The 15,952-nt window shown below is 41.8% G+C and overlaps 1 protein-coding gene across 4 annotated transcripts in view; it reads left to right on the top strand.

The window, feature by feature from the left end:
* The window catches only part of PTPRA (protein tyrosine phosphatase receptor type A), a 143,196-nt gene that overhangs the window by 94,848 nt on the left and 32,396 nt on the right, over positions 1-15,952 (top strand). For 2 of the 4 annotated variants that reach the window (XM_082744555.1, XM_082744554.1), the window contains 4 exons: positions 2,450-2,534; positions 3,760-3,833; positions 4,028-4,164; positions 12,845-12,938. In XM_082744555.1, coding sequence (XP_082600681.1) covers positions 3,813-3,833; positions 4,028-4,164; positions 12,845-12,938 — 252 coding nt within the window. In that variant the 5' untranslated portion in view covers positions 2,450-2,534; positions 3,760-3,812. The remainder of the gene's footprint in view (positions 1-2,449; positions 2,535-3,759; positions 3,834-4,027; positions 4,165-12,844; positions 12,939-15,952) is intronic. The other 2 variants (XM_082744553.1, XM_082744552.1) reach the window with 1 other exon arrangement.

Below are 15,952 nucleotides of genomic sequence, written 5' to 3'. Positions count from 1 at the left end.
CATTGCTTCTGAAATTTAAGTGGGGGTGACATATAGGCTCAAAAGAAAGATCTGATCAGGCAGTGCAGATGTGGGAATTGCTAGTGCATCATTTGCACTTACAGCCATCTGTCTGATCAGCTGGAGTGCAGAGAAGAGTGCTAGGGACAGAGCCCTGAGGAAGTCAGACTTTTAGAGACCTTGTGTTAGAGAGGAACAGCTAGGGAGATTAAAATGAGACGGAGCAGCCAAGAGATAGAAAGAAAATCAGAAACATTCTTTGTTGTGGAAACCAAGAAATGAAAGTTCTTCAAAGAGGAGGGAGTAGTTTGAATGCTCATTTTCAGATGACAGCTGCATACCAGGGTGTGTTTGAAAATTGCCATCAACAAAGAAGCATGGTGGGGTGCCTGGGTGGCTCAGTAGGTTGTCTGCCTTTGGCTCAGGTCATGATCCCAGAGTCTTGGGATCGAGCCGTGCTTAGGGTTCCCTGCTCAGCAGAGAGCCTGCTTCTCTCTCTCCCTCTGTTACTCCCCCTGCTTGTGTGCTTGCTCTCTTCTCTCTGTCAAATAAATAAAATCTAAAAGAAGAAGAAGAAGAAACAAGGTATAATACCTCCCATCTCAAAAAAAAAAAAAAAAAAAAAAAAAAAACCAAAACCTCCATCCCACATGTCCCTCCAGTTGCTGTTCATTCTCTCTGCACCTCTTTATGGTAGAAGTCCTCACTTCAAATGAAGAGTTGATATCTCACTGTCTTCTCTTTCCATCTTTATTTCACTCCCATTTATGCTGCTTCACTGACTACTCAACTGAGACCACTCGTAAAACAGTCTTACCTGTTGTCTTATCAAATCCAATTTCACTTCTCTGTGAAACTCACCTACCTAGTCTTTTGTAGTATCTGATTGATTACTTCCTCCTTGAAAAACTCTTTTCTTGGCTTTTGTGACACCATATTCTGCTGGATTACTTCCCACCTCATGACTACTGCTTATGAGTCAGTTTAACTAGCTGATCTTTTAAAAGAATATAAATCCAGTGATATTTCTGCCCTTTTCAGACTCCTCCAATCACATAGTGCTTCTCTTCACGTTCAAAATTAAATCCACACTGCTTACCATGGCGTACAAAGCCCCAAGTCTTCAGATTCCTGCCCACCCCTCCAGTCACATCCGGTACTAAAACTGGCCTTTGTGCTATTTCTTGAACTCTCCAAGCTGCTAAGGGGTATTATGCTTGCTATTCCTGTGCCTAGAAAGTTCCTTGCCCAGATTTTCGCATGGGTTATGTCTACACATTATTCAGACCTCTGCTCAGTGTAAGCACTTCAGACCTGCCCGAACTACTCTAAAATAACTCCTTCCAACCCATCAGTCTCTATCCCGTTACTCGTCTTTTCTTCAAAGCACTTGTCCCTGTCTGAAATTGTATGTTTACTTGTTCTGAATAGTGTGCCAGTGCTTCCTACAGGTCACTTGTCTGCTTACTCGTTTCTCTGTTCCGAGAGTCTGGAGCAGTGCCTGGCACATAGTTACTGGTCAAGAAGACAAGTTGTTGAGGTGACAGTAATGGATGTAATCCAGACCATATGTGACAGGATTGACCTTTAGATGGGAGGGACATGCTCTCCCTTTTAGCAGAAGGGGAAATGGTAAAGATAGTTATACACTCATATTGGTTGTATGGTTCATGATGGGGATGTGGGATTGGAGGAAGATCAGTCAGCACCTGGTCAGCCGCCATGAGAAAGGAGGCTAAGTATTGGGTGGATAGGAAGCAGGGCCCTGTGGAATGAAGGGAGGAGTCATTCTGTCTCCAAGCCAGATGTTGCTATAGTCGGGCTCCTGGTAAAGGTGGCTGTGGAAAGAGGTAGAAAAGAGTACCCAGCATTTTAGATACATAGTGCTTAAGGATCTAATAATGTCTCCCTGCTTTAATCAGGAACACTGTTCTCTGTGCCAGGAAAGTATTTGCGTTTACGATAGGAAAATAGTCCTTTTTCCTTTCTCTCCCATCCTTCTCTAGATGGAGCTCATTGAGCCTGGGACAGAGCACATTGTTGGCCCTGTACACCCAGCCTGCCATCAGGATTGATGTGTTTGTGCTTTCAAATATTTGAGTATTTTTTATGTGCGAAGCACTGTTTTAGGCTCTGTGGCTTTGAAAGAAACATTCAGAGGGTTTTTATTCTAATCCAGGGAAAGAGAGTAAATAGATGTACAAGTCGGAGATGGGATAGGCACGTCACTCTAGGTTCCTTTCCCGACCTTTTCCCTCCCATTCCACCCACACTGGCCCTGCGGTAGCTGTGGGAAATGTTCTCTCTCTCACTCACTCTGTCTATGCCCTGAAAGTTACAGAAGCATGGAATGAGCCCATCTTCCTTATCTGGGTGTTTCCCTGAGCAGCTGACTTGAGCCCTCCATTGCACACAATGGTAATAATATGTTTTGTTCTCTCAATTTCAGATGAGACGCCAATTATTGCAGTGATGGTGGCCCTGTCCTCTCTGCTAGTGATTGTGTTCATTATCATAGTTCTGTACATGTTAAGGTGAGCATGTTAAATGCTAAAGTGAGAATTCTAAAGCTTCTGCACTCTCTCGGATTCTTTTTCAGTACACCAGAGTCTCATTAAGCCCACACGGTCCAGAAGATAGTAGGATAAGGACAGTAAATAGAATAGAGAGGAATGTTCTATAATAATAAGATTAAAATTCTACATAGGAACAGTTTAAAAGCTCTACATACCTTTCCTCAAGACCTAGGCCCCTCCACCCCCGGTTTGCTTCCATCTGCCCAAATTCAGTTCCCCAACTCCAGTTTAACCTCAAGCCCAGGGTGGTGGTTTGAGGTTGAAGGAAAAGCTGTATAGTTTGTGTTGGGTTGGATGATTTAAGACCCTTAGATCTAGCCCTGCTGAAGCAACCCCTAACAGTACCCGATTGGAGATGATGTGGTAAATAGAGACCTATTCTATTTCTAGTTGGGGGAAGTTTGGGACAAACCTAGGATCTAGGATCCCTTACCCTAGTGCACTAAACTGAACTATGTGAATTACAGAGTTCCCCTTTCTTCCTTCAGGGTCCTCTAGATATTACTGTTCCCACAGGGAGAAAAAAACAAGGAGGGGGAACCCCAAGGGAGAGAAAAGGAAGGTGCATTTGTCGTTTTCCTGCTGAAGTTACTGCCCTGGCTGATTAGGATTAACCCTACCCTTATCTTTGGTTTAAGCTGCTCTGTGCTCCCTCTGTTGTTTTGCAGGGATAAAGAGAGGGGAACCTTGTGCACCCCTCCAGTTTGTCATAAGTCTCCCCTTTTCTGCAGGAGACTTGTAGCCAGACCTGTGTCCACCTAGTCTGAAGCTCTCGGCTTCTTCCTGACTACATTGGGGAAATACCAGGATTTTGTCTGATAGGATCATTCTTATCTCCTCTCCACTGTATTCTGCCCACTTAGCCCCTCCCCACCTGGTGTGGTGGTCATCTCCAGTGAGTCCTGCACTTGGAGCCACACAGAGGAGCCCTACAAAGCCAGAATATACTGTTATGGCACCTGGGTTGGATTCTAGTGTGCTTAGGATGAGCAGGAGCATCCAGAGGCACTGGGTCACCATGAAATGGAGCTGCCTCAGCATGTGCAGGACCCCTCTCTAAAAGAACATCTTTATTTGGTAAAGGAGGTTTAGGAAGCTGAATTGATATGTGGAAATATAAGGCCAGTGATTGGAGTCTCTTGACTCTGTGCTTACTTTTTCACTATGAACATTTTCTCTATAGGTTTAAGAAATACAAGCAAGCTGGGAGCCATTCCAATTCTTTCCGCTTATCCAATGGTCGCACTGAGGATGTGGGTAAGGCACCCCTTCATGACATGGGGAACCTTTGTGGAGAAGAAAATCAAGAAATAAAGGTTTCCCCATCATACAAGGGATAGGGGGAAGACTTGAAGAAAGCAGACCTAGTCCTTGGTGGCCTGGTACATGAGGTAGAATCCCCAGTTTGGTCTCCAGAGCACCTGACCAACCTCCCCACTTGTATACTGCAGAACCCCAGAGCGTGCCACTTCTGGCCAGGTCCCCAAGCACCAACAGGAAGTATCCACCCCTGCCCGTGGACAAGCTGGAAGAGGAGATTAACCGGAGAATGGCTGATGACAATAAGCTCTTCAGAGAGGAATTCAACGTGAGTTCTTTGCTGAGGCTGGCGTGTTGGCAGGGAGGAAGGCAGACCAAAGGTCAGGCCTTTTCAGTCATGGGGTAGAAAACAGGTTTTCTAATGGGTTAAAAGGTGAGAAATTTTCTACTAGACTCCTTTCCTATGTGATCATAGATAGGAAATGAAATAAGATTTGTCTTAACTCTCTCATCTACCCATCCATCCATCCATTCATCATCGCATCTGTTACTTTTTTTAATAAATACTTACCAAGCATCTAATACGTGCTAGGTGCCAGAGATTTGCTGGGGAGCAAAAACAGATCCAGTCTCTACACTCAGGGAACTTGCCACCTAGTAGGGAAATTCCCCTAAACAAGAGCGAAAATAACTGTTTAAGTTCAGACAGCAATATAGGACATGAAGGACTGGTGCATAGTTGTAGGAGTCTATATTAACATGTGGCATTTTGGGGTCTGAAACGGGTCCCAGAATCATAAGTACAGACAGTAGGTGTAAATGAGTATAGAAATGAGGATCATGGAAGAATGATCAAGCACAGGCCTCATGTGGGGTAGTTTTTTGTTTTGTTTTGTTTTGCTTTTAATAATTCCCTAAAGAAGCTAAACATGTTTTGAATCTACCAGTTGGTATGACCAGCCCAGTAGTTCTGATCCCAGTTCAGAACTTCCTTGAAGATAGTATGTTTTAATTGAGACCTAATCATAGGCAAGGGCATTGGTAAAGGAGAGTGGGGAATGTTCCAGGCACTGGAAGTAGCAGGAGCCAAACTATCACTAGTGAGGGTGGGTAAGAGAAGGGCACATTTGACAAACCAAAAAAGGGCTACATGTGGCTTAAAGGCAAAGGTTTGGGGAGGTAGCAAGAGAGGAAACCATGGAGGAAGACTGGGCCAGACTGTAGATGTTGTAGATTATCATGAATGAAATGAAAAGCCATGGACCAACCAGATTTATATTTTGGAAAAAAATATTATTAATCTCTCAGTTTCCTTTATATCTACTCAGCCATGTGTCAACTTTATCTCTTAGACTGGCTCCCCTCTTGTTGCCAAAATGGCTTCCTCAGTTCTTAGTGCTACATGGAGTTATAACAAGGCTCAGTGGGAAAAGGATGACTGTTTCTTCCTGTGTGTCTCCTTAACAGGGAGGAAAACTTTCCCAAAAGGTTCTGAAGACTTCCCTTGTTGCAAACTCCTTCTTAAATCAGCCCCAAGCAAGAGAAAAATAAGTTTACCGCAACTGACTCAGATCAGTATGGATTATTCCTGTGTCATGTAGGGGATAGGCAAACAACTCTACAGAATGGGAGCCATAGTAGCAAAGAGGAAGGAAGGAATAGTTATTGGGTAGGTGAGTCACCCCTCATATCTGTTCCCATCACTGAAGGGCTTAGGGGAGTAAGAGAGTGATAAGGTCAGATTTGCACTCTGAGAAAATCACTAGCTACAAAGTGGAGAATAGATAAAAAAAGAAAGCAAGAGTTAAAGCAGGACACCATTTACTAGGAAAGAGTTAATGAAATAACTTGGACTCATTTTTTGGTTATTGGAAAAATGACACCATTTAATGCTCATTATTCATTGAAACATTTACCTCATTCCCCAAGATAATATACCAGCCTTATCACCAGAGCTAGGTCCCCAATAGGCACTCTGCTGTTTTCATAATCTGTAGTGCCCACTGCTTCTGGGTAATAGGGGATGTGACCCCAGGCCAAACTTCTTTTTCTGTAAAGTGAGTTGTTTAGAGGAATATTGCCTGAGGTAAAGCATTCCGGTAAACCCCTGGATGGACGTGGTATTCCTGGAGGCATGGTAGGCAAATAGAAACAAATATTATGGTGAGAGCCCCATTGCTATGTTACCACGGCCACTATGTTCATGGACTCATTGGGCCAGCGCTGGGACAGTGAAGGAAGGCTGAGCAACATCTCCTGGATTTTTAACAATGAGTGCTGTCTGGTGAGCATACACATGGAGCATAAATATATCCTGTCTTTCTTGTTCCAGTTATCCACCATCCAGGGATCGGCTTAGATCCTGACCTCCAGTGAGGTAGTGTGATACCTTGCTTGAAGTTCTGTTTCCTGGAAGGACTTCTCTTTTATATTCATTCAGAGTCATCCCTTAAGTAGATTACCCCATAGCCGTCTACTTCTAGAGTGGGCCAGTACATCTCACAGAGCCATTTGTGTACCAGGCTGGACTTTTTTCTTCCATTAACTGTTGATATCATTGGAATTCTGTGTCTGTTGAAGGAGTGGCTATGTGGCAAGTGTCCTGTACACATTACTTACATCTAGGGGTTGAATTCTGCTGGATATGTCCACATTTGTGGCTTATGGAATCATGTGATACTTAATTGATGATGGGCAGTTGAAGTCACTTGCATATCTTGTGACCCACAGTCAGGCATATAGTCTCTTTCAGAGCCCAGTGCTAAGCTAAGAACATGATCTTGCTGACAGGATCATGGTTTTGTCTCCAAATCCTAATGTTTTGCATTATGATTTTCCTGCTTAGCCTTAAGCACAGACACCTAGGGCCCCACAAGATCAACCAGAGCCTATTTCTCTGTGGCCTGGGTTAACTAGAGAGCCTTCTCTTTCAGATCAGTCAATAAATGAGTCAGAGTAGGACACCAGCATGAGTTATATGCTGTCTTCAAAATCCAAAAATGGGTCAACAAGCATCAGTCCTTCCTAGGGGATTGGGGGGGAATGGACAAGGAGCAGCAGCATGTCTTTTATGCTGGAGGGGATATCCTGACATGCCATAGGCCTTTGACTTTCAGAAAACTTGGCAGAAGTGGCAGGCCACTCTGTTTTTATTTTTATGTCTAACATGTACATCTAACATACATATATTCCTGCTTTTCAAGTCCTGTCAGCTTGATGCCATCAGTATGGCATCAAGGGTGGTGGCCTGTGAAACCGACAAAATCCTGATGAACCAGATCACATCAGATAGATGTCAAGATGATTTATCACTCAGGCTGCTCCTGCCATGAGAATGGGAACTGCTTCTTGTAGTCTTCGTGCACTATAAAGGAAAAAGATATAGCTATTAATCAGTAGCTATATTCCAGGTACCAGTGGTTATGTCAATCTGTAGGAAAGGAGAGCGCGTCTGGAAAAGCACCTATAAATCCGCAGTTCTGTGTGATTCATATATTATAATCCACTGACATCCTTAAACACTGTCGGTCTCTTATGCTAGTTTCTTTTGTAGCTTGCATGTGGGGAGGTGGTGGTAGGAGGCATCAGAATAGTTAATGCTGGAAGTCATTGAGCACTCGCTTCATACCATCACTAAACTCACACATGTAAATGTACTGTCTCATTCTGCAACTTATAGTCTTCTGTAGCACTTCTATAACTCACCTAGAGACTCAGGATCTCTGTAACTCCTCTTAGCCTTTTGGTAAAGAGATTACTGCTTCAGCTTGCATTTGCTCTTGCTATTTTAATGGTCCTTCTTATCCATTGGGATAAGAGACCAGTGTGAGTATTCTGCCACTGGCTGTAGATAGCTGTTCCAACTATACATTGGGAAAGTAGGTATTTCCTAATATAAGTGCGGTTTGGGCCAAAACTCTTTCTGTTACCTGGTCTGCAAAGGCTCCATTCTAACTAGCATAGAATAGTGGCATTCTAGGTTCCCAGGGATTAGGTAGCTTAAGGCCAGAACCTGCTAGATCCCCAAAAGTGTATTTTCCTTTACCCAGTGGAATTACCATGGTCAGTGGTGTAAATTCTTAGGAGAAGATGAAGAGAAAGTTCCTGGTATATTAGTGTTGATGTTATGTGAAGTTCTTCCTTTCACATGCCTAACATTAAAGGGTTCTGGGTCATGAACTGACCACGTTGGCGGTTGGATGCAAACGGGCCCTTTCTCTAGCTTGACAGTCCAGTCAGGTCCCCTTAGTTCACCTGTGCTGGCTGCCTCCCATTCCTATTATTGGGAGCTTCCCAGTGACTTATCCACAACTAGAGATGTCTGGGCCCTGGAGACTCTGGCCTCTGAGTCTCATTTTGAAGCCAGTCCTTTCCATGAGCATCGCACTCTGGTGAAGACAGTCACTGAAGCACTTCTGAAAGATTCTAGTGCTTTCCTCACATGTGTGCCTTCTCTGGCAAGGCACGCTTGGTGGATCCCATCAGGGACACAGTGAAGGTGTCAGCAGGAAGATTGAACCTCTTGGAACCCCGGTAGCTCTGATAATCCCCCACTTTGTGCCAGGGGCTTTCGGCTTTTCATGGTTACCTAGCTGACTTTAGCATTCAGCCAGGTTTCCATTGGCCAGCCTAGCCTGCCGTATTGTGGCCAGGCTTCTGAGCTGTTATACTACGTGCAGAAGTTCAGTTAACCATACCAAACTAGAAATTTGGCCTTACCCAAAAATGATGCTCTTCCCTACTTGGTCTAAGATCTCCAAAATCTGTATCAACAACTGTTCCTACGATTTTTGATGATCCAGCTCAAAGAAAGGAATTCTGCAGGAGCAGTTTCCTCCAAGTATCAGCTCTTTGCTTTTCTTTTTGTTTATGTATTTTAACCTCCACATTGTGTTGTGCTTGCGTCGTGATTGTCCATGAGCGATGAGAGCGGAGTCACGGGGCAGTTGTCTTTCTCATGAAAGCAGGGTGCAGTAGAGAGCATACTAGAGGGGATTAACAGTTGGTTTCTCCAGCTCCTCTGTTTCAGCACCTTTGTCATCTCACTTAAGACCCTGGCTTTCACATGAGTAGCCTAGGAAACATAGGTGTCCCACTGGCATTTCGTTCAGCATCCAGCAAGATACTGAAATCTTAATATTTGGTTCAACAAAACACATGGCACAGTCAGAAAGGGCCTAAGTTTTGTGCTGTCTTTGGAGATAAACATTTGATATCAGAGCTGGACTTTTCCTTATTTCATTATCTGATTTTGTCAGAATTGCACTACCCCTTGATTTCAGCATTCCTCATCTCCTTTTAATTGGACTTCCCCTCCCTCTTTATCCCACAAGCTCAAACATACCCCAGGCAACTGGAAGCAGTAACTAAAGTGACTGAGTGCAGTTGTGAACTAGGAGTGACTTGCCCTTTCCCGTCCTGAAAACTGGTTGGCAATTCCTTTCCCTTTATCTGAACCCAGTAATCAGGCTCACAACACCCACATTTCTCCCCTCAGTCTCTCAGTCACAACCCCTCTCTGATAGGAAACTGCTAAGTCAGTTAAAGGTCTTTTTTTTTTTTTTTTTTTTTTTTAAAGAAGTAGGGGCGCTTGGGTGGCTCAGTGAGTTAAGCTTCTGCCTTTGGCTTTTGTCATGATCTCAGGGTCCTAGGATCAAGCCCCACATCAGGCTCTCTACTCAGCAAGGAACTTGCTTCCCCCGCCCCCTCTCTGCCTGCCTACTTGTGATCTCTCTCTTGTCAAATAAATTAAAGGAAAAAAAAAACTCAAGCATATTAAGAAACAAACAAACAGAAAACCCCAAATCATTAATTGGGAAGACTTTGGAGAAGCTGACAGAATCAAAAGCTGAGGTAGACTACCAAACCTTGGGCAGAACAGGCCCTATCCTGCTGGCTCTGGGGCCCTCTAAGGAAGTCTCTATGTTTTCTTGGTTTCACAGTCCTGAGAATCTGGATTGGCACAGTGTGGCTCAGGTGCAACTGTGCCTGTGTCCAGCCCTGGCAGGGAAGACAACAGCAACACTTAGGGCAAACACACCAGTTTGTGTCTACCAGAATAATACGTTTATAATCATGGGGTGAGGAAGCCTATTTTAAGCAAAACACAAGAATCAGAAGGCACAGTGGAATATATTGGAAGATAATAAATACATTAAAATATTATATATTCCTATGAAAAGTGACACCATAAAAAAGTAGCCAGTTGGGTGCCTGGGTGGCTCAGTCAGTAAAGCATCTGCCCTTGGTTCAGGTCACGATATCATGGTCCTGAGGTCGAGCCGCACATTGGGCTCCCTGCTTAGTCAGTGGGGAGCCTGCTCCTCCCCTCTCCCTCTGCTCTCCCCACCCCACCCCCAACTTGTGCTTGCTTGCATGCTCTCGAATAAATAAACAAAATCTTAAAAAAAAAAAAAGAAGTGGCCAACTGGGAGAAACTGTTTGCCACAGGTAGAAAGAGAAACTTTCATAAAGCATAAAGAGATGCTACAGACCTGTGAGACAAAACTAAACATGGTAGGGAACTTTGAACGTTGCAGTAGAAAAATTAATAGTTCTCAGAAGAAAGCAAATGGTCTATAAACCTATAAAAAGCTGAACTACATGAAGTAATCAAGGAGATCCAGATTAAAACTAACCATTATTTTGGGCCTGTTAGTTTTGAAAATTTAAGAAGATTGGTATCAAGTATGGGCAGAGACTTGTGAATATAGATGTTCTTATGCACAGGTAGAGCAAGTTTAAGTTGGTATAGCACTGGAAGGATGATTTGGCAATATCAGTCAGATTTCATATGGTTATACTATCTGACCTAACTTCTGGGACTCTGACACAAAACCAAGTATGTGTTCCTGCAGGTTGTTCATTACAGCATTATTTATAGTAGCAAAGAAAGTAAAATGAAAAGCAAATATCTATCAAATAGCAGATTAGCTAAATGATTTCTTGTATCCATTATGAAATTTTATACTATCATTAAAATAAATGCCTGAACCTAGATTTCTAAGTCACTGTTCTGTGAGAAAAGACATTGCAGAGGACTATACATTGGCATAATCCCCATTTAAAAATATACTTTTTTTTTAAAGATTTTATTTTTTAAGTAATCTCTACACCTAACATGGGGCTTGAATTCACAACCCCAAGATCGAGAGTCACATCCTCAACGGACTGAGCCAGTCAGGTGCCCCCCAAAAATACTTTTTAACTTCTGGAGCTATGAACAGTGGCTTTCTACAAGAGGGTTAAAAGACGTAAGAAACATGGTAGAGAACTTTGACTTTTTACTGAATTATTTGACTTTTCTTTTATAATAAGCATATTCTTTTCATAACATTTTACAAAACAGTTTCTTAATATGATAAATGAAACTAACAGACTTTAGCTTTAGCACAATACCTACTGTACTTTAATTGATATATAGCATGTAGAATAAAGAGTTGGTGTCCCCAGCTTGAGTTTTGCTAAATGGGAAATTGTTCTGGAGAAAAATTGGATTATGGAGGTGAACAGCTGAAGGAATAATATGCATAAGACATGACAGCTGTTTTCAGATGTTTGACAGGCTAAAAGGAGAGTGTGCAGCATTTCCATGAAGCCCCCCCATGGTTGAAAGTTCTAGGTGATGGCCTTCACCCTAGAGTTATAAGCTAGAATTTTTTTTTTAATTTTATTTATTTATTTGGCAGACAGAGATCACAAGTAGGCAGAGAGAGAGAGAGAGGGAAGCAGGCTCGATGCGGGGCTCAGTCCCAGGAGCCTGGGATCATGACCTGAACCGAAGGCAGAGGCTTTAACCCACTGAGCCCCAAGCTAGAATTTTTTTTATTGACCAGCTTTTGTTGTAGAAACATTGAATTTATCTAAAAGAAACACTTTAAAAAGCCACCTATTGAGATCCCTAAAGTATTCAAGGTATTTTTTGTTTGTTTTTTTAAAAAAGCAAAATGTAGTTATCTCCTGGGAGAAAGGGGATAGGTGACAGAGAAGAAAGAGTGGAGCCAGTGAGATAATCCAAATCTGTGAATTTCAAGATGTGACACCCTCCCTGCTGCAAGTCTGCGTCCTTGTAGAGACCACTTACTGCTGCCTTCCAGGTGGAGAAGCGTGTGTGTGTAATCTGGGGACCGGAGCTGTGTGGCATCTGAGTGAGGTGGAGGCAGAATAGCCTCTACATTGATGAGTTGTCTCGAAATAGATGAATCAGAGCCGAAGGCCTATGGGAATCAGCAGGAACTGTGTCAGAATTCAGTAGTCCAAGGAATTGAGGGTTAATGGGTTTCCAAGGGACAGAGAAGGCTCCAGCTGATCTCTGGGTTTTCCCACTAGTCAGAACAAGGGAAATACAAAAGATATGTGTGTCTAGGTTTTGAGTCCTTCTAAACAGAACTTTCTGAGATGTGATGAACTACCTTAAAAGGAAGCAGGTTGCCCATTATGGTAGAGTGCTCAGACACTGATGACTCTCCAGTTAGAGTGTTTGCGGGGGGATTCAGATTGAGAAAAGAATGAGACTCAGCACTGTACTGGAGATCTTTGGCAGCACAATGAGGCAAGAAGAGAAATGAAAGGTATTAAGGTTTGGAGAAGAAGAAACAAAATAAGCATTTTTTTCAGAGGAGAATATTGTCCTTGAAGAAATTCAAATACTCATCAGATATATTATTAGAATTAGTAAGTTACTTTAGCAAGGTTGATAGATACAAAAACAAGATAAAAAATTAATGCATTTCTGTACACAAGCCACAATCAGAAAAATGATAATAATTTTTAAAAGATGCCATTTACAATAGCATCCAAAATGTAGAGTACTTAGGAATAAATTTAACAAAATATTTGCAAAATCTTTGGAGAAAATTATAAAAATGTTTGAAGACATTAAAGAAAAATTCTAAACTAGTGAAGAGTTAAGATCAGTGGATTGATTAGAAGGCTCAATATTGTAAAGATGTCAATTCTCCCCAAACTGATATATAGATTCAATGCAATTCCAATAAAAATCCCAACAGGTTTTTTGTGGAACTTGACAAGCTGATTCTAAAATTTATATGGAGGAGAAAAGATTCAAGAATAGTCAAGACATTCCTGAAGAAGAAGAACAAGGTGAGGAGACCTGCCTTACCAGATATAAAGAATTATTATAAAATTAAGACAGTTTTGTATTGGCACTGGAATAGATGGATTGACCACTGGAACAAAATAGCCCCAAAGCAGATTCATGTGTGAGTGGAAACCTATTTTATGGCAGAAATGCCATGGCAGTTTTGGTGGGGGAAAGGATGGTCTTTACAATGAGTAGTGCTGGGACATTTGGGTAGCCCTTTGGGAAGAAATGAAATTGAATTCTTGGTTCAAACCAAACAAAAAATAGGTCCCAGTTGGTATAGATACTGAAATTTAAAAGACAAAACATTGAAGCAGAGACAGTAATGGAGGAACAAATGCTTATGATCTCACAGCAAAAAAGGCTTTCTTAAGGTTTAAAATGTTGATAAAGGGGAAGATCAGTCAACTTGGCTACCTTATAATGCAAAACTCTGTCCATAAATATGACAAAGCAAATGAAAGGGCAGGCCACAAGCTTAGTAAAATATATTTGTAACACTTATACAACAAAGGATGAGTATCTAGAATGAAAAATTACAGATTAATAAGAAAATAAGCAATCCAGTTCCCTCTTCTGTGAGGTACCCTTGACTAGGTACCCTTGACTAGGTACCTCACAGAAGAGGGAACCCTGTTGACCAGTAAACTCTGGAAAGATGGTGAACCTCATTAAAAATCAGAGAAATGTAAATTAAGCCTATATTTGATAAATTTAAAGTCTGACAGTAGCAAATGTTGGTGAAGATCCAGAACAACTGGAACACTTAGTATTGCTGGGGGGAGTGTAAATTGGTAAGACTGTCTCTAAGAACAGTCTGGCCTTACTTGGTGAGGTTAGAGATTCTAATACTTGAAACGCTTGTACATGTGCATGAGAAAACACATAAAATTAGTATTCAAGGCAGAATTATTAACTGTAAACAACCCATATATTCATCAGTAGAAGAATGGATAAATAAATGTTGGTATGGTCTCAAAATGGAGTGCTTCAGAGTAGTTGAAGTGAATGAACTTTGGCTACCTGTAACAGCCTGAGGGAATCTTCAGAATATAATGTTGGGCAAGAAAAAAAAGTCACCATTTGATTATGATTCCAAAAATAGACTGATAAAGAAATACATATATTGTTTGAGAATACAAAATGTATGGAATAGAGATAAAGCAAGGTGATGGTAACATGGAATTCTAAGTTGTGGGAGGGGAAAAAAAAGGATATGAAGAGAAAAGGCCCCAAGAGAACTTCTAAGTTAAGTTGTACAATGGATATCCTTTTTTAAAAAAAAAATGTAAAAATTGAAAAAGAATTTTTTTTAAAACTTGACATATTAAAAAAAATAAAAATTCATATATAGCCTTGTCCCTAGTAAAGGCTTAAGCAAGGAATGAAATGGTCTTTGATGCCTCCTAGTGTTTCTAGGGATTTTAACAATCTGGTAGCCTTCTGGGTCAGCTGCTTGTGCCTAGCTCTGTGAGCTAGGTTTTTCAGAGCAGAAACTAAAAGAGTAGGTAGGGTTCACCTTGTTTTCATCCCTGCCGTAGGCTGTTCAGTCTGACCCTTTGCATGTAACACCAGGTTCTCTAGGGAGGCCCTTTGTTTTCTCTTGCCAACAACAGTGGCTCTTGTTGCTTCCTGACTTTCCTGTTAGGGGTTTCAGCCTGGCTGGAGACCCTAGTTTTTCTTCATAATGATTGTGGGGAGCTAGGAATGCTGATAGGAATTATGAGGTATGGTCATAGTCAAAACTGACCCCTGAGGACTATTTTCAAGAGTCTTGCTGTCACTCCTTCTGTTCTACATCATTTTAGACAAGGGTGTACATGGAAGAAAGCCTCTGGCTTAGTCATGAGGGCATTAAAAACTTGTATCTCATTCTTCCCTGTACCAGGGTAGAAACCTGTGGAAATCTAGCTAGTCTGGAAGAAGGCAAACCAAAGGTGAACTGGGAGGTTCCAGTCTTAAGTAACGTCTCTGTTCTATGTATTAGAGTCCAGCCCAGGAAACTCTCTTTTCCCCTTTATGTATTGGCAGCATAGGGTCCAAGGAATTGCTTTCTCAGTATAGTGACATGCAGAACTGGCAGCGTCTTAACTCTGAAAGGAAACTCTCTTGAGTAACTGAAGGCAGACAGACTGTGAGATCCGATTCCTGTTAGGTTCTTCCACTTTAATTTCTCCTACCATGATCTTGCTAGTTCCCAGGAAGTGTATTTGCTCCCTTCTTAAAGCTTTTGCATCTATCTGAAAAAATAAGTTGCTTTTAGACTGGCTTTTCTTTTATTTAATATATTTTTTTGATTATCAAAGGTAGGCACCTGAGAGTTATCCTTTATTCCTGTCTCTTTCCCCAACCCACCTTCCCTTCATTCCAGCTTTAACTCCGGAATGTATGTCAGATGCATCTTTTCCTTATACCATCCTCCTTCCATGTTCCTATGCTCACCTTCCTCCTGGTCACTTTTCCACATAGCAGCCAGAGTGATTCTTTAACATGTAAACTGGATTGCAGTTGAAAAACCTTTAATGGTTTCCTCATGTACTTAAAATAAAATTCAGTCACTGTTCAGGGACCTACATGGACTTGTGTGATCTAACCTTGCCTGGCCCTTTTCGTCCTCTTCCTCTTGCCATCCCCACCACCCACATTGTCTATGTAATACATACTCTCACTGACCTTTCAGTTAACTCACACAGCCAGGCCTTCTCCTGCCTCTGGGTCATAGATGCTGGTCTCATTGCCTAGAATATTATTTTTCACACTCCTTTTTCCTCATAGAGACCTACCCTTAATCTAAATTTGGCTTAGGCTTAGGCTTTCTTATACTTCTACCTTAGGCTTTCTGATACTTTCTGTAATAGCATTCTATTCTTTCCTTGTATTTTTCATGGTATGTAATTCATATGTTTTGTTTGTTTAATGTCTTTCATTCACAAGTTTGTATTGTCCTTGAGAACAAGAACTGTGTATATGATTAATTCACCACTGTTTGCTCTGTATTTATCCTGGTGCCTAA

Source organism: Mustela nivalis (genome assembly GCF_964662115.1).
Source record: "Mustela nivalis genome assembly, chromosome: 8".
Classification (NCBI taxonomy): domain Eukaryota; kingdom Metazoa; phylum Chordata; class Mammalia; order Carnivora; family Mustelidae; genus Mustela; species Mustela nivalis.
Note: the sequence above shows the minus strand (reverse complement) of the source record. Positions and strands in the feature narration are given on the sequence as shown.